Source organism: Beta vulgaris, chromosome 7 (assembly GCF_026745355.1).
Source record: "Beta vulgaris subsp. vulgaris cultivar EL10 chromosome 7, EL10.2, whole genome shotgun sequence".
Classification (NCBI taxonomy): domain Eukaryota; kingdom Viridiplantae; phylum Streptophyta; class Magnoliopsida; order Caryophyllales; family Amaranthaceae; genus Beta; species Beta vulgaris.
The window spans coordinates 7545996-7569941 of record NC_079208.1 but is presented as its reverse complement, the minus strand read 5'-3'; the positions used below and the strand labels follow the sequence as shown (position 1 = coordinate 7569941).

General features: G+C 34.4%; 1 protein-coding gene across 1 annotated transcript; it reads left to right on the top strand.

The window, feature by feature from the left end:
• The first annotated feature begins 10037 nt into the window (after positions 1–10037).
• On the top strand, positions 10038–18281 carry LOC104898563 (threonine dehydratase 1 biosynthetic, chloroplastic). The gene is made up of 9 exons (XM_010685659.4): positions 10038–10551; positions 11923–12102; positions 12204–12476; positions 13206–13412; positions 14066–14314; positions 14398–14471; positions 16568–16685; positions 17668–17802; positions 17879–18281. Exons 1-9 carry the CDS (start codon positions 10090–10092, stop codon positions 18017–18019), a joined length of 1839 nt encoding a protein of 612 aa, XP_010683961.2. The 5' UTR covers positions 10038–10089; the 3' UTR covers positions 18020–18281.
• The last annotated feature ends 5665 nt before the right edge of the window (positions 18282–23946 follow it).

Genomic DNA, 23946 nt, shown 5'->3' with positions numbered 1-23946 from the left:
TACATGCATCCTCCAAATTTTCAACTCCAATAATATGTCGAATATCACAACAATTTTAATAATTAGCAAAAAGATTGAACAATTTAGATCTACTTAATTTGCTTAGCTGATAACAAAGCTCGAATTAATTACTATAAATAACTAGAAGAAATCAACATAGACCTGACCCATGAGCCCGACTCGAAAAATGGGAGAGTTTTGGGCATGATTTTTCGACTTGCGGTCGGGGAAAGATCCGACTTTTTGTGCAAAATTTCCGAATCACGAGTAACTTAAATATGCAAAAATAGTCTAGATTTTGACCCGACCAAAAGATGGTCTGAAAAGACCGTTTGTCCATGTCTGAATTTGCGGATTATGGCGCGGGAATTTCGACCAGCGGCTTACCCGAACCCAGCACGAGGCTTTGGCTCGAAATGGACCACTTATTTTGGACCATTCTCGATCCGGCCCATAATCACCTCTACAAATAACCATTAATTAATAACACACCAATTCATTGATTAATAATGCAACAACTTAAATATTTACGAAGTTGTTATTACATATCACTATCGCCAGCATGCATTGTGGCATTATTCGACCTTTCTTCATTCCATGGCCTCAATTGCTGGATTCAAGTCCATCATTTCACCAAACCAACAACAGTTTCTCGATCAAAGGGTACTAAATTCTTGGGGGGGCGGGGGTTCAATTTCTCCCCTCAACTTCTGTGTCGAGACGCAAATCAATCTTCTTTTTACCAGTGATCATTTTTTACTAAGAAATTTATACAAATATACTTCTTCCATTTCTTTTTACTAGTAACACATTTTAACTTTCACGCTTGCTGATGCACTAATTTGACTATTAATATCTTTAATTGTATATTAGAGTAAAGTATAAAAATTGGATTTTATGAAAATATAAATTGAGGCGAATCCAACAACATAATACAGTATAACATTTGATTTTATTTAATAGTAAATAATGCATGGTCAAATCTCATATATGAATAATGTAATTTTCAAAGTATAGCAAGTAATTCAAAACGGAGAAAACATTAAAATTGCACATTCTTAATCAAGTCTACACGTCATGTGACACTGTCCCTTTAGTTGTTTATGGGACCTCAAGTTAATACAGTGTTGTTATAACCAATGAACTATGCAATATTACATGTTATTCTTTTTAACATAAAAATTAGTTATAGGCCCAAAATATACCCCGGTAAGGAAAATTTTCACTTATCAATATTGTACTTTAAAATTATAACACTAATACCACTTGATCTCATGACTAAGACTTTAGTATATGTACTTGAGGTCACGATCAAAGCCTACACTATGCGATTTGTAATTTTTTTTTTTGTACATGAATTAAAACGCCAATAGGGAGAGCAACACGTGGTGTCGTTCCTTATTTAGAAACGCTTTTTAATATATTTGTATAGATATTAATAACCCGAGGCATCTCCCGACCTAATAATTAGGCATTATTAGAACGTGATAATAGAAGGAAAATTATTATAGGTTAGCATACTAATTGTTTAGAGTGAAGTGGGTTGGTCATAAAGGAAAATAGAAATAAAGGAGCGAAGTCGGTTAGAAACTTTACCACATGCATTAAACAATTATAAAGTTAGTTAGGGAGAAAGGGGAAGAATTATATTCCCAAGCACCACGCCACCACGTTTGTTACTTGCTAATTTATATTTAGATATTTAGATTAAGTCCAAATCTTCTGTTCTATTTTTAAATACCTCTATTATATAAAGGAAGGGGGAGCAATGATGTCCTCTTTTGAAATATCTATTTTGCCTCCTTTTCCTTTCTAAATTACAAAAGGAATGTCAAAATTAAAATCGGCACTCAAAGAAAACTATCGAATATTAATTTACAACACTCACAAATCACTCACAAATCACTTAAAAGAAGAAACTTTACAAATCACTCATACAATTGACATTATAAAAATCACGAAAATCACTCAAATAATCAGGAAACTTTATTAAAACTTAAAATTAACATACAAACTAAAACTAATAACCTAGAACTTCAATACATACAAAAACATTTACAAAAATTTACTTACAAATCACTATTCTCAAGAACCATTCACAATTGATAGTGGGTCATGATAAAAAAAATAGAGGTGTATTTATAGTGAAATCAAAATTTAGAAGTTAGACAAAGAAAAAAATTATTTACTTTTTTTATAGTGATTCCTATATATAATGAAACTTTTGCATATATTTGGACCTATCTTTTTCTACTAAATAATAGTGATTAATTATCAAGGTAAAAAGATTTATGTAAAATATCATTCAAGAATTAAAATACAACATATCTCTATTATACAAGGGAAAAGGGGAGCTATAGTGTCCCCAAATGAAGAGACTATGTGACCCCCTTCCCATTCTAAATTACAAATTCACTTACAAATCAAAGGGGGCTTCAAACAAAAATACTAAAAATATAATTATAATAATCACTCACAAGTCAACTAAAATCATAAAATTGCATAATTTACGTTATGCAAATCACTAAAATGAGGAAACTTTACAAAAACTTAAAAATACACTTACAAACTATAACCTATGAAAAAATTGACTTGAAATCAAACTGTCCACTTTCTTTACAATTTATGAAGTATTGTACTTAATTCAAAAATCAACTAAAAAATTATAATATTAGAAATCATAAATAAATTCAATAAAATTTCTATTTTGTTCATAGAATTTAACTTTGAAAAGTAAAAAAAAAAAAAAAAAGGAATGGTGAGAGATTTAAGTGACAGAAACTAAACCAATCAAATTTTGCAACTAAAAACAATTATAATTTGTATGTCTAATGTTTAAATTTTGATCTCTTATGCCGAAGAATTAAAATCGAGTTTCTGTTTTGAAAAAAATTCATGCCCGCATTGCGTGCAAAAAGTTCTAGTTATTATATACTCCATCCGTTTCCTGAAGATCTTCCCTCTTTCCGTTTAAGGGTGTTTCCAAAAGATCTTCCCTCTTTTGCTTTATTCCTTATTTGGCAAAACAAATTTCCCTATTTACCCTCTCATGTCACTGTCATATGGTCCACCATTACATTATTAATTCAATTCTACTCCCTTTCTCTCTCCTACTTTAACCCCTTTTTATTTGTTTATTTATCTTAACCCCTTTCTCTCTCCTACTTTACTCACACCATGCCCCACACAACTTGATTTTCCTTGGTATCTGTAGGAACAGTAAGTGGGAAGATCTTTTGGAAACTGAGGGAGTATGTCATTCAATATTAATGATTTGGGTAACTAAATTTTAACATTTAAAATATAAGGGCAGAGAATACTTGATATGGATAAATAAAGCGGCAACTGTAATAGTACTACGAAGCTTATATGTAGGGGTGAAAGTTCGGTGTGTGGTTTGGATTAGGGCCTAATCCAATCCGATCCGAATAAAATTTGGATTTCAATTTTTCAATCCGAATCCAAACCGATTAGGGTTTGAATCCGATCCAATCCAATCCGAAATTTCATACTCTAGATTGGATCCGATCCGAAAATCCAATTTTTTTAAAACTTTAATTTTTCGATGAAATAAATTAAGCACAACAGTAGCCTAGTAGATTTAGGAAATGAGGAATTAAGTGCAGTTAGTGCTTTAGGGGAAGGATTGAAGTTCTATGTGTATTGGACTATGGAGTAGGTTTTTTTATAATAAAAAATCAGTTAAGCACTTAAGCCCAATCCACATACATAATACAAGGCATATTACTATTCGGTTATATTGGATTTTTGGATCCAATTACCCTCAATCCAATCCAATCCGAAAATCCAATTTTCCAAAAATTATCAATCCGAATCCAATCCGAACACAGTTCGAATCCGATCCGAATTACTAATTTGGATTGGATTGGATTGGATTTTGGATTTTATCCGAATAACTTTCACCCCTACTTATATGAAAACATACAGATATTAAATTAATGGAAAATATTGACATAAATAATCTCAACTATGACCGTTCTGCTCAAAATAATTCTAATTTTGGGTTATTATGAAATAATAATCTAAACTATTTGGGGTACCTTAACAAATTAATTCAAACTTTTATATTTCTTCCCTTCAATGATCCATTTTGGATCTATTATATATAGGATAATTCAATATATATCATGATAAAGTACTCTCAATAGTTTATTAGTTTATTCTAGAATAACCCATAGTTGGGATTATTTTGAGCGAAACGGTGATAGTTTGGATAATTCTTGTCAATTTTTTCTTAATTAATTGCTAATTGCGTTTAATAAACTCAAATAAGAAGTTTAGAAAGTTAAAATACAAAGATATGTGTTAGGATTTTGTTTTATCAAAGGTAATGTAAATGTGTTATTTTTTTTTTCTAAATTTGTTTAATTTATACAAACTTTTTTGTATAAGGCAGGCCAGACTTTGAACAAATGGTGTGACCAGCTAATAAAAGGCCCGCGTCCCCTGAAAAAAGTCCAACCGTGAATTCGTTTTAAGAAGGGTTACTTTTCGTAATAGGAATTACTTTTGAATATGTTTTCAGAGTGGGTTACTTTTCATAACAAGGTTACTTTTGTTGAATCTAGGTTTTTTCTTCTAATTTTAGGTGTTACTTTTAGTGAAACTAAGTGTTGCTTTTTCGAATGGTAAGCGGTTACTTTACTGAAATTGGGGATCACTTTTTGTAATGATAAGGGGTTACTTTTACTGAGAGTATGAGTTACTTTTGTAATTATAAGGGGTTATTTCTACGGTAAATACTAAATAGGGGTTACCTTTACTAAAATTGTGGATTACTCTTTCAAATGCTAAGGGTTGCTTTTTTGTAACGTTGAAGGGTTATTTTTTTTAGTGAAAGTATGGGTTACTTTTTGTATTATAAGGGTTACTTTATACAAACACCAAACCCTTTATCAATCTCCCTCCCCTCTCTTTGACCAAACCATGGAACCACCCCGTCCTCCTCCTCCCCATCACCACCACACCACCACCACAGCCACCGACTCAAACAACCAACCACCATCACTCCTCTTAACTCCATCAAATTGCTGCAAATGAAACCCATTAAAAAAAAAAGAACATAATAAAAACCATCGTTATCTGCAAAGGATGAGCCATAAAGTGTCAACCAACCAGTCATAGACACGTGCAGCAGGTCCGAGATAAGCCGTCGAAAAATAGCGATAATCGGGCGGAAAAAGTCGCAGGAAAAGCAAAATCCGGTAAAAGATGAAGAGGGAGAAGAAGAAACAGTTGGATGAAGGTAAGCCCAATCAGCTTGTTTGGCTAAACGATTTCGGATGAAAATCTCGTAGTCGGAACCAACAGAAGAAGCCGAGATTCCGGCGATTGCGACGGCGGGAGCAGGAGAGAGAATCAAGGAAGGACTCAAGGAGATCGGTGTTGCAGCTGGTGGTGGTTGTCGTTGGTGTTTTCACGAAGAGGAATTGGGGCGGGAGGAGAGATAAAATGAAAAATGTGAGGAGAAGATCAGAAATTGGGGCATGGAAGGAGGAAGAGCTACAGTGTTGTAGCCGCACGGTTTGGATTCCGTGTGGCATGTTGCACAAAAAATAGACTGATTTTTTTATATTTGAATGAAATAGTTAATTATCTTTCTAATTTTTTTTTTCTATTTTGGGTTTTCATATATAATAGTGATAAATAAGTTGGGCAAATATTTATAGTAGTTTTTGTAGATCAATCACATGTGTGCCTTGATGAACTATTCTAGTAACAAAAAAAGCTTGTTTTAATGGATTCGTCTCCCTCTAATAAGAATCCAATTCGTTTGTTAGAGACAGTTATAAAAGTCAGCTATTGAGGAAGCTCTAAACTATCAAGTGACTTAAAATCTATCACATCTTGAATATTCCTTGTGTTTGCACCCTTACAATAATAATGTCTCTCTCAACCTTGATCACTTCCACTACTATGAATTCCTCTCAACAACGACCACCCACAATCACAACCACAACCACAACCACAACCACCAATATCTATCTTCTCCAACACGGCCGCCGCCGTACGAACTTCACGTTCAAGGCGGCGGCTGTGGTCTCATCTCCTAAGGAAAGACTTGGTACGAAACCACCTTTTATACCGCAGCCAGCGGTTGATCACGTAACTCCAAAACGTGTTTCAGCGGAGTCCCTGCAGTATGAGAGCGGACACCTCGGTACAGTTCCCGAGAGACGAGCTTCGTCTTCGGAATACTCCTCGGCTACTTCAGCCATGAAGCAGTTGACGAGCATATTGACGTCAAAGGTGTATGATGTCGCGGTGGAGTCACCATTGCAGTTGGCGGAAAAGCTATCTCACAAGTTGGGCACTAACATTTGGTTTAAGAGAGAAGATATACAACCGGTTCGTGTCACACTTGTTCTCAAAGTTTTCGTATCTTACTGCTTAATACTATATGCTTATACTAATATCCTAGGTAGCTAGTGAAGTTTTTGGGTTGAATTATTGTGGTGCTATGACGAGGTTCCCATAATTTACTAATTACTATATATGCATGCATATTAGTATATGATACATCCTAGGATAAATAAGGGTCGTGTTAGAGGGAGAAGTAGTAGTTCAGTGGAGTATCATCACGAATTTTAGGACAACGCCCTGTGTTTGAATCCTCATCCCAACTATATGGTGGACATTATTCTTGTTGTGGTGGTGGGCCTTCAGGTTTGCTGTCTTCTGGACTGTTTATCCTTATACACAACCTCTGAGTTAGTGTGCCTAGCAGGTTAGTAGGGGTTGTTTTTCGAACCAATTATCTTCCTATAAAAAAAAATAAGAGTCGTGTTAAGACGATTTGCACCACACAACCGTCCTAGTATAGATAAAGATAGCATTGAGTTGTGCTCGTGCTCGTGCTCATGACGTGTCTGGCTAACCATAACTTGAACTAAAACCCTAACATTGTGGCACAACATAGCCATGGGCTCGAAAGCTATGCTAGCTCTTCCATGTCGTGCTTCTATTTTCTAGATTAATTAAGCAAAAGTTATTTTAGTCGTTCCATTTTTTGTAAAATATGTGTCTCATGTTAAGTCCTACTTTCTTCCCCAAAAAGAAACTAGTATAATTGGCATGATGAATATAAAGTATGTAGGTATATGAAAAGATTCTTATGTTTTGTTGGTTTTGTTTATTCGGATATTGAGTGTATACCTCTCGAATCTTACCTTTTCTTATGCCACTCTTCTTTCATTGACCTCTTTGTTTCAAGTAATCTTAAATCATTCTTAATTGGTCCACACTTTCTTACTCACCTAAACGTTAACAAGTAAAAAGGCCATATTTCTTAATTAGCTTTATTACTAATATATTCTTACAACTTGTTTGGTAATATTATCCACATTAAGTATGACGATGATGGTAACAACATTTTATGTAATTGAAAAGTAAAATCCCCTACTTATTTTTTCATTTTACTATATAAATTTTTATACTCGGTCAATACTACTTTTAAAGTGGTGATATAATTTTATGAAGAAAGTCAAACATTTAAGGTTAGACAGGCTTTACCATAAATATTACTAATTTGACATAATAATTTTAAAATCTTTTGATCGATAAAGTCAAATAGACATAGTGTTTAAATGAAAAGACTTCATAAAATAAACATTTTATAAGAAATTTATAACATGTTTATTACTTAAAACACTTGACAAATTTTTGGAAAAAAAGTCAACTTACTTATAAAATGTTTATCTATCATAATAGCTTATCTAAATGAATTTTCCATTATTACTCATGGCAGTATTAATGTAGTTAGAGATAAATTTTTTTTTTTGAACAAATAGTTAGAGATGACTTTAAGGACCTTAAATTCTACCAATCACGATTATAATTTTTTCTCTAAAATTCAAGAAAATTATACCACCTTTCTTCCACTTAGTTGCACTCTCCCTCCACCACACGATTAGTTATTCAACTTTTACATCACTCTTTGTTCATTTCTCCATCAACTACTTGTAGAGTATGGAATCAATATTTAAATCGTGTGATTTTTATCGACAAAAACAAACTGCCTACGAAATTACTGTACCTATTTTGATTCATAGCGTATGAAATTTAAACTTATTGTACATATCTATATCTATACAAATATATTAAAAGGCGTGCGAAAACAAGAAAATGTGCCACGTGGCGCTCTCCTTTGGGAGTTTTAGTTCATGTAATTCATGTACAATAAAAAAATTAAGAAATTGCATAGTATAGGGTTTGATCCCAAGACCTCAATTACGTATACTAAAGTTTTAACCACTAGACTAAGTTGTATATAGTATAATTATCATAAAGTATTATATTAATAAATGAAAATTTTTCTTACCCGGGGCATAGCTCGGGCCTAATAACTAGTGTATATATTAAAAGGCGTGCATGATAATGTATACACGCCACATGGCACCTCTATTACTCCACTAGAATTGTCCAATGTGTACACAAGTGATAAGTTGTGTCAATTAACAAAAGTAAAATTAACTTCCAACAAGATTTGAACCTATGAACTCTTGCAATTATATATGATACAATTACTATCTCAACCAACTTTTAATCATGTTTTAAGTGTCCACATTATTATATTTGTACCTTTTAAATGTTGAGTTTTCCTTAATATATTTTAAGGGGAATGGAAAAAATGCATATTAAATTTATAAAACATTACCAATCCGGAGCAACGCCCGGATCCAAATACTAGTTTCGTTTGAAAGATGGTACCATCTATAAAATTATTTTACCTATTCTGATTCAAAATCCTACTAGTTACAAAGTTATTGTACACTTGTTGGAGGGTAATCAAGTGATATCTTATGTGTGCCCGGGTGGGTGGGATTGCTTTGCTTTCAGTCAATTGTGCTGAAGTTGAACCCACCTTCGTACTATACTTTTGTAAGAACAAAACGAAAATAACATGTTTCATGTAAGTATGTAACTGTAACATACACTTTACTGCTTCACAAATCACATATCACAACTCACAACTCCTGAATGAGTGAATTCATTTCCATCCACTTGGAAAGTTGGAGTCTAGGACCACTTGGCTACGAATAAAAATCTATTCTTACCATACCAATAATGGAAAATCGAATAACAAAAACGTGAACGAAAACATCAAAAAACAACTCTTTGCATCCTTTTTAAGTTTTACCCTAATTTCATTTTTGTCTTTATCCATGTAAAGTAAAACCATAATCTTAATTTACGTTCACTTCATTTAGTGCTACCAATTAAATTTCTCAATTACTCCGTTTAATCAACACTTAAAAAAAGTGAAAAAAATTCATATAGAGGGATTAGGATGGCTACCCATTATTAATCTCTAAACTACTTCCCTCATTTCTTTCTAATTTAGACATTTTTCTTTTTGATCTGTTTTACAATCTATACATTATTATTTGTCTTTTCTGTTATTGATAAAATATTATATCTACTTTATTCTCTTTTTTCACACATATTATTTATTTTTAATTTTTTAGCTCAATCTTTAATTTCTATCTCTGACTCTTAATTTCACTCTCGACATTTTCAGTTTATATCTCATACATATGTATTTTCTCCTTCGTTCTCTGTTAAAAAAAAAGTAAGTAAACAAATACACATTCAAATAAATAAAGAATTCAACTAGATTTCAAAACAGATCCTATTTAATTTTTTGCATACTACCTCTATATCTTTTTAGTTGCACCATTCGCTTCTTCACATTTGCCGAGACGTTTGTTTGAATGTTTATGTCTCCCATTGGATATAAGTAAAAATTCATAAAAATTTGATAATTGGAATCCTCATTAATACGAATCTAACAATAATGCAAGATCACGTAACAAAAATTGATTAATAAACTAGTTATTAGGCCCGGGCTATGACCCGGGTAAGAAAAAATTTCATTTATTAATATTGTACTTTAATATGATAACACTAAATATAATTTGATCTAGTGGTTAAAACTTTAGTACATGAATTTGAGGTTACGGGATTACGGGATCAAAACAGGGAAGACTAATTTTCATTTTCCATCCATAAAAACACAATTGTAACAAGACCACATTCCCTCCACCCACACCAACTCCCAACAAAACAATGTCTCTCTCCATACTCCCTTCTACCGGTGGCGCCACCACCCCATTCGAGTATCTCTCATCACACCATCACCACCGTCGCTTACCACCAACTTTCTCTCTCCTCCATCTCCCCAACCACCACCGTCGCAATAACTCCGTCGTAAAAGCCACAGTTTTCTCTCCTGAAGATACTCTCACCAAAAAAACCTCTTCATCATCATCGTCGTCTTCTTCGTCTGCTCTCTTGAAACTCGTCTCGCCTGATTCTCTTCAGTATGAGACCGGATTTCTCGGCGCTGTTCCCGATGTTTCGTCGCTTGATTCGTCTGAAGCTGCCGTCGCTTCTGCTATGGAATATTTGACGAATATTTTGGCGTCGAAAGTTTATGATATTGCGTTTGAGTCGCCATTGCAGTTGGCGGAGAAATTATCGGAGAGGTTAGATACTAATGTTTGGCTTAAACGAGAGGATTTACAGCCGGTAAGTGTTTCTGTTTTGTTTTTCTTTTTTGTGTTTTTGTTGGGAAAATTGATGTTTTCAAAGAATGATTTGATCATATTTTTGTTGTGATACAAAAAGATTCCAAATAAGAACAAAAGAAAACGGAGGGAATAGTTGTTGCTTTATAGTTTATGCATATGTTGAAGCATTTATAATTGCATATTGTAGAAATGTTAATATTTGGATACATTACATAAGCTGAATTGAGGTGAGTTCTTAATTGTTTGTTTAATGATTTCAGCTATTTTATAAAATTAAGAAAGAGCTTAATTGAATGAGTTGTTAGGAAAATCATTAAGATAGTAAATTTTGTTAAATTTGTGGGTGATTCTTATGTTTTCAGTGTTAAAAGGTGTTTTTGATTGAAATTTTTTTAGGTGGTCTTATTTTTTTTTTTGTAGAACTATGAGTTTGAGAGGATTTGAGAATTGGAAATGGGATCGAAAATCATTCTGAACCGTTAGATTTTTGTATGGCCATATGTAATGTGACCCTTCAAGAATTGTTTTTTATCGTCAATGAAGGAGAATGATTATTCGGGATGCTGCATAATCTGTGGATGTTAACTTGTAGTTTTGTCCTTTGTAGCATAGCTGTTCTAATGTTACCATCATGTTAGTTTACATATGCGTGGTTGACATTAACATTTTGATAGCAATCAAAATAGTGACTGTGATTTGATTCTACTGAAAACCCATAAAAAGGGTAATTAAGTTGTGAGTACTGAAGAAAATACGTCGTTGCAGTTTATATGGTGTTATTTATGGAAAATTGTAATGGAAGTGAAACCATTAAGGGCCTGTTCTCCCCAACTTATTTTCATTTCAGTTCAATTACAATCAATTTACTTCAATTCCAATCATTTCATTTCAGTTCCTAATTTATTATCATTAGTTATTATTAGTTATAATTTAATTCAGTTCACTTCAGTTGCAATCAGTTTAGTTTAATTCAGTTGTTTTATGCCGAACACAACAGGCCCTAAGATGCTTTGAGTAGCTCTTAGAGAGTGGTTTTGAGATCTTAATTTGACTTTTTTGTTACTAGATGTAAATTTTACTTGTTTGACATAGTTACAATTTATTCATACAACGGAAAGTACAAATAAAATAGATTTATTTTTTTACAAAAAAAGCATACAAGATTTGGAAGGAATTCCATTCAAGCACTGTCCTGTGTACTCTTATAGTGGTTCATCTAGAGTTTTTTTTTTTAACAGAAGTATCTCTGTGGAGTAAACCCTACATCTTCAAACGGGAAAGAAATCTAAGATATTGAAAGCTTTTAAATTATTTTGTTATCATGCCATGAATGGTTAAAAATTTGAAAGGTTGTACATTTTCGGTGCAGGTTTTCTCATTTAAGTTGAGGGGTGCTTACAATATGATGGTAAAGCTTCCAAAGGAGCAATTGGAAAGAGGGGTTATATGCTCGTCAGCTGGAAATCATGCACAGGGGGTGGCTTTGTCTGCTAAGAAGCTGGGTTGTAATGCTGTGATTGTCATGCCTGTGACTACGCCAGAAATCAAGGTATTGATGGTTTTCTAATGATGCTTACCTTTGTCGAATATGTTATGACTTTGTCCTCCTTGAGGTATCTTTAAAACTGATTGTTGCTGTCCTCTATCCAGTGGAAGTCTGTGGAGAGACTGGGTGCCACTGTTGTTCTTGTGGGTGATGCTTATGATGAGGCACAAGCATATGCTAAGAAAAGGGCTGAAGAGGAAGGGCGTACATTTATACCCCCATTTGACCATCCAGATGTCATTATGGGGCAAGGTACAGTAGGCATGGAGATTGTGAGCCAAACCATAGGCCGTCCAATACATGCGATCTTTGTGCCTGTAGGAGGTGGTGGACTCATAGCGGGTATTGCTGCGTATGTGAAGAGAGTTAAACCAGAGGTTAGTTCTTGGCTGCTTATTCAGTTACAACAATTGGCTCAGTGGTATGCTGGCTGCAATAAGTACCTGCGCCATTTGGGACGCAGAGGTTCAACTGCTATGGAGCAATTTTCCTATTGTTTACCTTTTCCTAATTTTGTTTTTGTTTCTTTTGCCAATCTTCTCCATGCATGGATAGTTTGCTTTCCTTTTCTTTTTTTTTTGAATTCTTTCTATACAGCTTAATCTTTTAATTCCTGCAAAACAATACCTTTTCATCTTGTTTTGTTTTCTTTTAGTTTTAAGTTATATAGAGCAATTTTTTCTCATTTTGTCAATTTTCTTTCTTGAAAAATTTACCCAAATCAACCTAATTTTCTTTCTCATTTTGCTTTTAAAGTTAGAGACTGTTCATATCAATTTTTTCTTATCTTTTCAGTATTTTGATTGTCCTTTTGCCTGTATTGAATGCATAAAGAAATGTTATACAACTGCTAAATATTATTTCGGAATGAGAATAATATGTTCATGTATCTATGTGGTCAGTGCAAATTACTTAAAATTTGAGATTAATCTTAGTTTTCATTGGATATTAACATTTAACTAATAAAATTGATATTATGTTTGCAATGGTGACAATCATATTCCGTACTTTTTATACTTTTTTTGACTCTCTCTATCTATAGCTCCTCCTGTGACAATGTTTATCTCCTTCAATATAGATGATATATGTGCGCTCTTTCTTATCAGGTCAAGATTATAGGTGTTGAGCCATCTGATGCCAATGCAATGGCTCTGTCATTACATCATGGACAAAGAATTATGCTAGATAAAGTTGGAGGGTTCGCAGATGGTGTTGCAGTTAAAGTAGTTGGGGAAGAAACTTTCCGCATATGCAAGGAATTGATAGACGGTGTAGTTCTTGTTAATCGTGATGCTATTTGTGCATCCATAAAGGTAAGCAAAAATTCTTAACACCACAGCTTGTGAAAATCATCCATGGTGTCTTTTTACTGCTAATTTTAGATGTAAAATTCCATTATACATCATATTCTACATGATGCTAAATACCCGAGACTTTTTTTAATTATTGATTTATCCTCTTTTTTTTTTGAAAAAAAATCATCTACGTATGAGAAATTCTTGTCTTTTTCTAAATAGAGCCTAGTCATTTGCTGTAAACCACGAAAGTGACTGTTACATTCCTCCTCAAGCCTGGTGGCTACTTGTTGATGCTTTCCTATTTATAGCTGAGGTCCAAATCCAGGCCTCTTCCTTTTTCAGTAAGATAGGCTTCACCATCTCCAAGTTGATAAGATTTTGGTTGATGTCATTGTGGACATCTAATTATTGTCCATTGCTGAAATTTGTAGTTTTCTACTTCTTGATTCTGATGTGACATTTTTTGATACCTTGACCACATTATATCCTCTATTTTCTTTTCTTCTTACTTTATCAAAAGAAAGAAAGGTTCAGCATCTAGCTTAATGACTCTAATTTAGCCATCAAAGTGGTGTCGTTTTTTATTGATAATTTGATATTGCCAATTTTCAGCCTTGTTCTTGGAATCTGTTACTGCTGTGACTGATAGTTTGTTTTGTTCATTGTAGAACATGTTTGAAGAGAAGAGGAGTATACTGGAACCAGCAGGGGCTCTTGCTCTCGCTGGTGCGGAAGCTTATTGCAAATATTATGGCATAAAGAATCAAAATCTTGTTGTAATCACCAGTGGGGCAAATATGAACTTTGATAGATTGAGATTAGTCACTGAACTTGCGGATGTCGGTCGGCAGCGGGAAGCAGTGCTTGCAACTTTTATGCCCGAAGAACCTGGTAGCTTCAGAATATTTTCTGAGATGGTACTTCGCTCATATGTTGGTCAAGCGTATTGGAAACAGAACATTTAGTTGTGTATATTAATTGAGGAAGTTTGATTTTGTAGGTAGGACCGATGAATATTACAGAATTTAAATACAGATACAACTCTGCAAAACAAGAGGCTTTAGTTCTCTACAGGCAAGCACTTCTGAATCCTGCTCCAATATCTTGTTACCTGATGTTTGCGTCTATTATGGTCTATTTTACTTGTTGCTTTCAGTTTTTCTTATGGATTGCTCTAAATCCTCAATCTGCTAACATTAAGCTCATGGTATACTTTTTTTTTTTTTTTTTTGGTTTGCTTCTTAAAGAGAACTGCTTGTTCTCTAGCAGCTTGTTGTTTAATGAAAGAAAGTTCTATGTACTGCAATTGGTTCTCTTATCTGTATAATTATTTCTTTGGGTTTTAGGATTCTCCTTTTGTTGATTGCAGGTCGCAAATCAAGAAGCTAATCTATTAGCTAGTAAAACCATAGCTGAAACTACTAGATCTTACCCTAGTTTGCAGTGTGCTTTCCAGTGTAGTCTTCTGAGTTTGCCAGCTGGAATCGATGCCTCTTTCCATTCTGGAATGCTTTTAATTTGCTACATAAATCGCCTAACTGTACAACAACCTCTAAGCCATGCCCTGAACCCAAGGAACCTGGTACAAGTTTAACTTAGACCACGTAGGCAAGAGGTCAGGTACTCTCATTCCCGATCGGATCGATATTGGCTAAAACTATCTATCCATTAGCTCATCAACAACCGTCACGCTGCAGTTGTAAAGCCAAGAATGCTGCGTCTTCGGTTTTGATTCGTATTTGCACATCCATGGGCGGGACTTATTGGGTACTCAAAACCGAGCAACCCTTCTGTAGAACCATATCAGATTCAAAACTGGCTGGAACTCTTGCCTAACTGAAGATGTAGTGCCCTAAATTTGTCAAAATCTGTTCTATTTTTTCTTATGTCCTTCATTATCTTCGTTTTTGCGAAATCGCGTCGCACCAGTATCTTCCACTTGGCAGTCTGTAGATTGTTGATTGTTGCTACCAAGGCCTGTTGCTGTATAATTTGCCAACCTTAACTGAACTCATAATATTACAGATCCCATCAAGGCAATATCTATGCTTCTGCTTGTTGGTTGTGGACAGAGGTCTAACCTCGAGAAGATTAAACTTCTAAGATGCTGATCAGACATCACTTAATCTTCTGTCTTTTTCAAATGATTTTATTTCAATGTCAGTGAGGATTCTTTCACAACTTTATTTCAATGTCAGTAAGGATTCTTTCACGACTCTATATCAATGTCAATGAGGATTCTTTCACAACTTGTTGTCTAGTATAGTTGTCGGGGCTTACTTAGAAGTAAGAACCATCTCGGTAAATTAAAGTAATGCTGAGTTGATTATTTTCCGCTGTTTTTCGATTTCTGAGGAATTGTCTGCAAAAGCAGAATCAGATAACTAAATCTGGCTGATTGAATAGGTATAATGGATTGATGTATTTCATCAACTAGCGTGCTCATCTAAGAAATATGCATGCTCCTAGCAATTTGGTAATTTCTGCTGTTTGTGGACGAGGGAGGGGGAGCAGGGGACAATTAGAGAAGCTTCTAATTAAGCTTAGTTCATCAGCCCTAAATCTAGGTATAATGTTTGGAATTTAATCCCTCAACTATTTTCATTGTCTTTTCTGTTTGCCGTGCTTGGTCCTCCATATCCCTGTATCATCTTTAGATAGTTTTATGCCTCAAATACCTTTTTTAGGTCGCAGTTGCCTGAACTGTTTTGGTTGTTCGATGGCATTCTGTATAGTGTACCCATCTTTTTTTGTTCATACATGATTGCTAGCTTTTCTCAGTGCGTACGGAAGGGTGGAGGGAGTATATAATTCCTAATGATGTGTATCTAGCTTCAACCTGAAGCTGATTTGTCTTATTTATGCTGGTCCCCTTTGAGATGTGGTGTTTTTGTTTCTCTCTGTGTGTGTGTGTGAAAGTACTGTTACAATGATTATCATCTAGGAGTATCCAAGTAATTTAGTCTATGGAATGTGTCACAGTGATGTTTATCCTTGATTTAGCCTTTTGGGGGGAGGGGGATGTTGTTTAAACTGTGGGTTAAAAGCCTAAATCAGAGTTTGTTGGAGAACTTTTTGATTTTAGGAGAGAAGGATAATAATAATCAGTTACTTTATGCATCATAGACCTAAATGATGAATTTTTTGTCTGATTATATTTGTTGATGCAGTGTTGGTCATCATACTGTTTCTGAACTTGAAGCAATGAAGGAGCGTATGGAATCTTCTAAGCTTCGAACTATTAACTTGACGAATAATGATTTGGTTAAAGATCATTTACGGCATTTGGTAAGAAATCTCTCAGTCATAATTTAGTGCTATGCATTTTGAGTGTCTTCCCCATATTGAGCCAGGGGCACAGTTCATGTTAATAGATGCTACATTGGAATTCAAGTTGTTGTCATGACCTTCTTGGGAGGGGGGGTGCTTTGACTGGATTTTGAGAGAAGAAATATCTGTTTTGAATCTTTTGAAGTCTAGATAAGTCAATCTCCTTTTTAAGCAAAAGTCTGAACCTTTACATAAGAAAAGGTGCATTGCCCATGGAAGTCCCAAAGGTTTTTTGGGGGGGGGTGGTGGTGGTTTGAGGATGGGAGTTATTGTTTTTTTCCTAATCTTATCTGTATCAGCACACCTACTAAAGTAAACTTTCATATATACTCGTTAGAATAAATTGTCAACAAAGTGCCTTCTTTCGTATAGGATCTATCTTCGGAAGAGCATTAGTGTTTTATGTTTTGAAACACTGAATGTTTTCATTTACCAAATTACAGCCATCTTTTTCATTCCATTCTTGTCATATAACAAGCCAAAAGAGGAGAGGAGGTTGAGGGGACTAGTTAAAGATTATTTGACCATCATAGAGAGCAATAGATCATAGGACGTTAACATATGATGTTATATACTTCCTCCCTTCTGTTTTAAATGAAACGTAGGGACTTGGCACGGGGATTTAGGAGAAGAGAGAGATATAGAGAAAGAAAAAGAGCGACTCATGTGATGAAGAGAGAGATAGAGAGAAGTACTAAATATAGTAATGTTACATGCTTACATTTATTTTGAAACAACCTAAAATGGTAAGTGTTTTATTTATTTTAGAACGGAGGGAATATATAATATATATTCTGCTTGAAGAATGGCGCCGATTTAATTAGCTAATCACTTACTGTTGTTAGTTTGTTACTGGTTGTGATACTCCTAATAAGGAGGAAAATGGTATATGCCAACAAGTATTATCAATTGGGATTTAACCCTGGTTGCCTTTGCGCAGATGGGAGGTCGTTCAGATGTCGAAAATGAACTTCTTTGTAGGTTTGTCTTCCCAGAAAGACCGGGAGCTTTATTGAAATTCTTGGATGTGTTTAGTCCACGATGGAATATTAGTTTGTTCCATTACCGTGCACAGGTTAGTTTTTTACACATTGAATTTATTTTATAGTGACAATTCAATTTCTCAAACTATTGTTTCATAAAAACTTCAGGGTGAAGCTGGTGCTAATGTATTAGTTGGAATCCAAGTACCTTCATCCGAGATGGATGAATTTCGGGAGCGTGCCGATAACCTTGGGTTCATTTATGCAATAGAGAGCGGCAATGAGGTCTATGATGTATTGATGCACTGACTAGTAGCAGCACTAAGTAGGATAAAATGAGATCGTGTGTAATAGTTATATGGCATCTCGAAAGGAGTGATGATGCAAAGAGACCAGAAGTGCTTTACACATCTTTGATGGGGGAGCAAAGCAGAATCCTTTTTGTAGCTCGATTCCTTGCTTTACCCTGCCCTGCCTTTTGTTGCCGCTTCTCTTCTGTAAGTTAATCCGTGTTAAGGGTGTGAACTACAATCTGTCCAATAATTTGTTACACGTTCTTAATTTGCCGAGATTTCTGCTCTTTCTTTTGGTGAAATTGTCGCCTGTTTCTCAGTCATTGAGTCCTAATGCTTCCTTGTGGACCAGATTTTTGGGGGTTATTCTGGTTTATAGTTCTGAAGACACCTTTAAATTGGATTCTGCAAGTTACTACATTATGGGGTTTTTTGTAACAAGTTAAAAGGGGTGTGCAACCATAACCATCCTTCTGTACTTATTTATATGCAAAATGCGAGCCAATCAGGCAATCACTCACCTCACTGTAGAAAACAGTTTTGCTTGTATCATTATGTGGAGGAGAATCATGTCACTTCACTTTCAGAAAAGTCATAAACTCTTAGCTCGTTGTCGTCTTGTAAAAAGAAAAGACCCAGTTTATAGTAGTTCTATTCCTTTCAAAAAAAAAAAATTTGGATAATAACTGAATACTGATATTTTCTAACTACAATTCTGATATGACCAAAATTTAAAAATCTTAATTCAAGTATGACTTCTTTTTGAATTTCTTTGTCAATGGGTATTGGACAATAGTAGTACTATTGGCATATAACGATTGGTCCAAGATCTTATACTTGTCATCTATTACCTCCATTCTTATTTAATATATCCGATTTACTTTTCACTAGAACTAAAAAAAAGTAAATAAAGTACGAGAGAGAAGAGAGGAATTATGAAAATTGGTAATTTGTGGATTGTGCTCCACAATGAAAATAGAACATTTTTTACAATGAAAACGAATATTTTAATGTTGAAGTAGAACACTACAAGAATTCACTTACGGAAATGAATATTTTATTGTTGAACTAGAATATTACAAGAATTTACTTAAAACGAACATTTTACTGTTGAAATGGAACATTACTAGATTTCAAATACGAAAATGAACATTTTATTGTTAAAGTGAAACATTACTAGAATTCAATTACTTAAATAGAACATTTGCTCATCAAATATAGAACATATTTTCACGAAAAATAGAACATATATTTTTGTTGAAAAATAAGTTGTAAACGAACATTTTTTAAATAGAACATTTGTTTATTGAAAATAGAACAATTTTCACGAAAAATAAAGCATAATTTTCAGTTGAAAAATAAGCTTAAAATGAACATTTATTGAAATATGACATTTGCTTATTGAAAATAAAACAATTTTGATGAAAAATTAAACATATTTTTTTGCTGAAAAATATGCTCAAAATGAACATTTATTGAAATAGAACATTTGCTTATTGAAAATAGAACAATTTCACGGAAAATAGAACATATTTTTTTTTGCAGAAAAATATGGTTAAAAAAACATTTAATGAAATAGTACGTTTACTCATTCAAAATGGAATAAATTTACTTGGTGCACCGTATGTACCGTGCTCCTGGGAGCACAATAGAATTTTCAGAAAAGTGGAGAGTAAGAAGTATAAAAGTAAATTAAAATAGAGGAGAGAGATAAATGGGGTAGATGGGGGATTTTATGTAGATTAATTTATTTGGTGAGGGACCACATGGAGGACAAAAGTGAGGAATAATGATTGGATATTTTACCTTATATAAATTAAAATAACAATGTAACAGTGTAACCATAAAAAGAAAACGGCCCGAAAATAAAAAATGTGTAGTTTTAAAAGGAATGGAGGTAGTATTTTAGATGAACTGTAAATATCTTTTAAACTATCCCTGTCCTAAAATAATATGAACCTTTCCTTTGTTTTAAATTAGTTTGAACACTTTCATATTTGACTTGATCTCATTATTATCAGATTAGTATTATTACCTTAAAATACATGTCCCAACAAGTGTTCAGGTCTTTCTGAGACTAAGGGGTACAAAGTACATGACTGTCTTACCATAATTAGGTAAATTTGTTATCCTAAAGGGATTATTTATAGTAGATTTGACCCATGTGAAGTACAAGGTAACTCATTATCTAAAAGTGATCCCTTAACTTATAAACAGACATGTGTGTATGGGCTGTGTAACTTAAAATGCGAGCCAATCAAACATTATGTATGGCTGTGTAACTTACAAAGTGACTCGTGTAACGTACAAAGTAAGGTGGTCTTACCATAACTTTATTGTTATTTAGTATTTACAAGACCTACTATTATTTTTGTTTATGATCTATCCTAGCTAAAACTTGTAGTAATTGATAATCAAGATTTTTTGCCAAATCTCTATGTTTCTAATTTATGTAGTCTAGTGAAATTTAATGACTGAAAATACAAACTAAACACTTCTTAGTACCAATATAATTTATTTTTTTTGAACTACTACAAAAGTATTATTTACACAATTTGTTGGTACCAAATATACATGTTATTGTCTAATTTGAACTGTAGTAGAAACTAGAAACTCGATTCTGCCAAGAAAATTTGCGGTCAACCAAGAACCTATGAAAATTCAATATGGTTCTGCCAATTTTTGGGTAAAGCAATTCTTCATTAAGTTTTAATGGGAGAAGAAAAGAAAAAGGGGGACACAAATACTTGCCAGAAAAGCCTGCAACAAAAATTTATTGCAAATGGTTTGAATGCAAGTCCAGAAGAGCAGATTATGAGGTCCATTCAAATTTCATGCACATCAACTGATGGCATTGTGCTTTTGACTTAAATAGAAGTGTTTATTGGAGATTTATAATTTTTTGGGTGACCGTTAAAACCGTGGCCAAGTAATACATTCGCACAAACTCATACAATCGAGTCGAGAGCATATACTTCCTCCGTCCTTAATTACTCAGTTTATATCTAATATTAGGTATGTATATCAAGGAAATGGAAAAAGTAAGGACATCTGAGATACGTAAATTAAATACAATGTGAAAAAAATACATATGATTTTGAGGGGAAAATAGAGAACTTAAATTAAATCAAATTCTCCCAAAGTAGAAATACTTTGAGGAAAATAATCAAGTTAATCTGAAAAATCTTGTACTCCAAAATTCTTCAAAGGAAATTTTTGTTGATGCACTTGTCACCAACCACTAGAGGATATATACTTTCTGTGTTCCATTGTTGGCACTCATGTTACCAACACCCATCTTCTCAATATGTCTTATCAATTTTTTTGTTAAAATAATGTTAATCTAGATTCTTGGTTACTTTTGTAAAATATGTAATCTATATTCTAGAATGTGCCTAACAATAATCTAGTAAATAAACTAGAAAGATCTAGTAAGAAAAAGAAAAAAATAGAAATATGCAGTTAGGTTGTAAACCGACTTAGAGCACTATAAATTCATGTGAGTGCTCCTAGGTGTTGGTGTGTTTACATGTAATACAAATCTTCCAAAATAATATAAAAAGTCTTTTCCATTGTTCTCCCTTGTCAAATTCTACATTAAAATTTTGCCTCCCAAAATTACTAAAGCCCACTAACTACTTCCTCTAATATCCATCAAGCCATACAACCTCAGAGTTAGCTATACACTCCCAACGAGCTAACACATGGGCAACAACGTTACCTGCTCGTTTAATATGAGAAAAAGAAACATCGGCAAAGCTCAAACACACTCTACAAATATCATTAAAAATATGGAAGATAGGGGAGCCACCTACAGGCTTGTTCTTCAAATCACTTATCACCAAGAACGAGTCACCTTCCACCACTACTTTATTGTACCCGAATCTTTGCGCCAATTCCACCGCAAACAAAGCAACCATAGCCTCAGAAGTATGCGCATCCCAAGTAGCAGTTCTACGTCGCATACCCAACAACACAATGCTACCACTCGAATCTCGCAAAACCACACCCAACCCAACTTCACCATTTGGACCAACATGAGCATCAAAATTGGCCTTCATCATATCTGCCGGGGGAGGTCGTCACGTTGCAGCAGATGTACACACATTAGTTGAGCCCATAAACACATTCTTTGCGCACATACAATAATCATTAACTAGCTTCACAAAATTACAGGCCATCACAGTAGCCTCCACACTTTGTTGCTCAAAGATGAATTTCTTCCGTCAATACCAAGCAAGGGAACACAAAGTGCGCAGTTCGTCACGGGGAATTTTATCCACCAGCCACTCGAATAATTCCGCAAAGAACGAGGTAGGAGCAGTAGTTAAGAGTGTAACAAAAGGACTAACCTGCCAGATAGCTTTGGCAAAGCTACATTCGAAGATGGCATGATGAATGGACTCTGAAGGAGCTCTGCAAATTGGGCACATAGCTGAATCACATATATGTCGCATAAATAATCTCTCTTTCACTGCTAAGCTTCCCTTACACGCACGCCATACGAAGTGAGTCAACTTCGGAGGGCCACCAATTCGCCACACATCCCGCCACAACCTTGTCTTTCCTTCCCCATGCTGAAGGCGCCATGTTCGAACATGGCCAAGACGGCCATGCCAGTAGCATGATCGCACGGAAAAGACACCATTGCGTGACGACCACCATCACAAATGATCATCAGGCCGGCCAAAAACGAGATAATGGTATACCAAGTATCGAGCTCCATTCCTCCTTCAAAAACACTTGTTCAATCAACTCCACATTCCATCCCCCTCTAGAGACATCAATTAGATCACATACACGCAAATCTCTATTACTATCATGTCGAGGCATAGGCACACACAGTGAGAACCATTTCCAATAATCCAAGCATCATCCCAAATTTGTATTCTCGATCCCGAACCCACACACCACTTCAAACCCTCTAACAGCAAGGACTTAATTAGATCCCCATACACTACGCCAGGTAAAGCTGGGGTTATATCCCCTTCTCGCCTTAAGGAAACCCACATTTTTATAATATCGAGCTTGTAGAACCCGAGAAAGAAGAGCAGAGTCACCTTGACACAAACGCAGTGCCTGTTTTGTTAGAAGGGCTTGGTTAAAACAGTGCAAGTCGCGGAAATCAAGACCCCGCATCGACTTAGGAAGGCACATATCATCCTAACTATGCCAATGCATTTTCCTTTCCCCCCATTGGAACCCCACCAAAAGCGCGCAAGTAAGGAATGTATTTCATCAAGTAACCCACTCGGCAAGCAGAACACACTCATCATATAAGTAGGGATAGCTTGTGCCACAGATTTAATTAGAATCTCCTTTTCGGGGCGAGAAAGTAGCTTCTCTTTCCAAGGGAAATGGTACAAAATATGATTATGTAGTAATTAATAATAAAATATCATAACCAGAAAATGTAGTGATTATTAAAAATGGAAGACGCGTTATAGAATGTGTAATACATGCTAGTCTGTTACCAGGTATCACATAATATAACTATAATGTTCAATGCCTAATTATGACACATGATACTCTTTTCTAACTTATTTTCAATTAACTTAATCCAGTAAAAGAGTGTCATGTATTATAATTAATCAACTTAACACATTAATTAAGTTGGATGACTGATAAGTGTGTTTTATAGTTTATACACATTTTAAGGGTCATTAGGATTGCATTTTCATATAGTTTTAGGTTGTTCTACAGTTGCAATTTAGAGTTTTCTTCATACATTCTCTTTGCTTTTATTTATTTCCCTTATTTTTAGGTATCAAGGCAAACCAGTTGAAACTAGAGCATTTCTGCTAACTTATAAAGAACTTACGGCCTGTTTGGTTAGTGGTCATAAATAGTGGTAATGGTAATGAAATATAGTGTAAATGTGTAAAGAAGTTCTCATGCCAATGACCATGGGAGTGAAACTTTATCACAGAACATGAGTTTTCT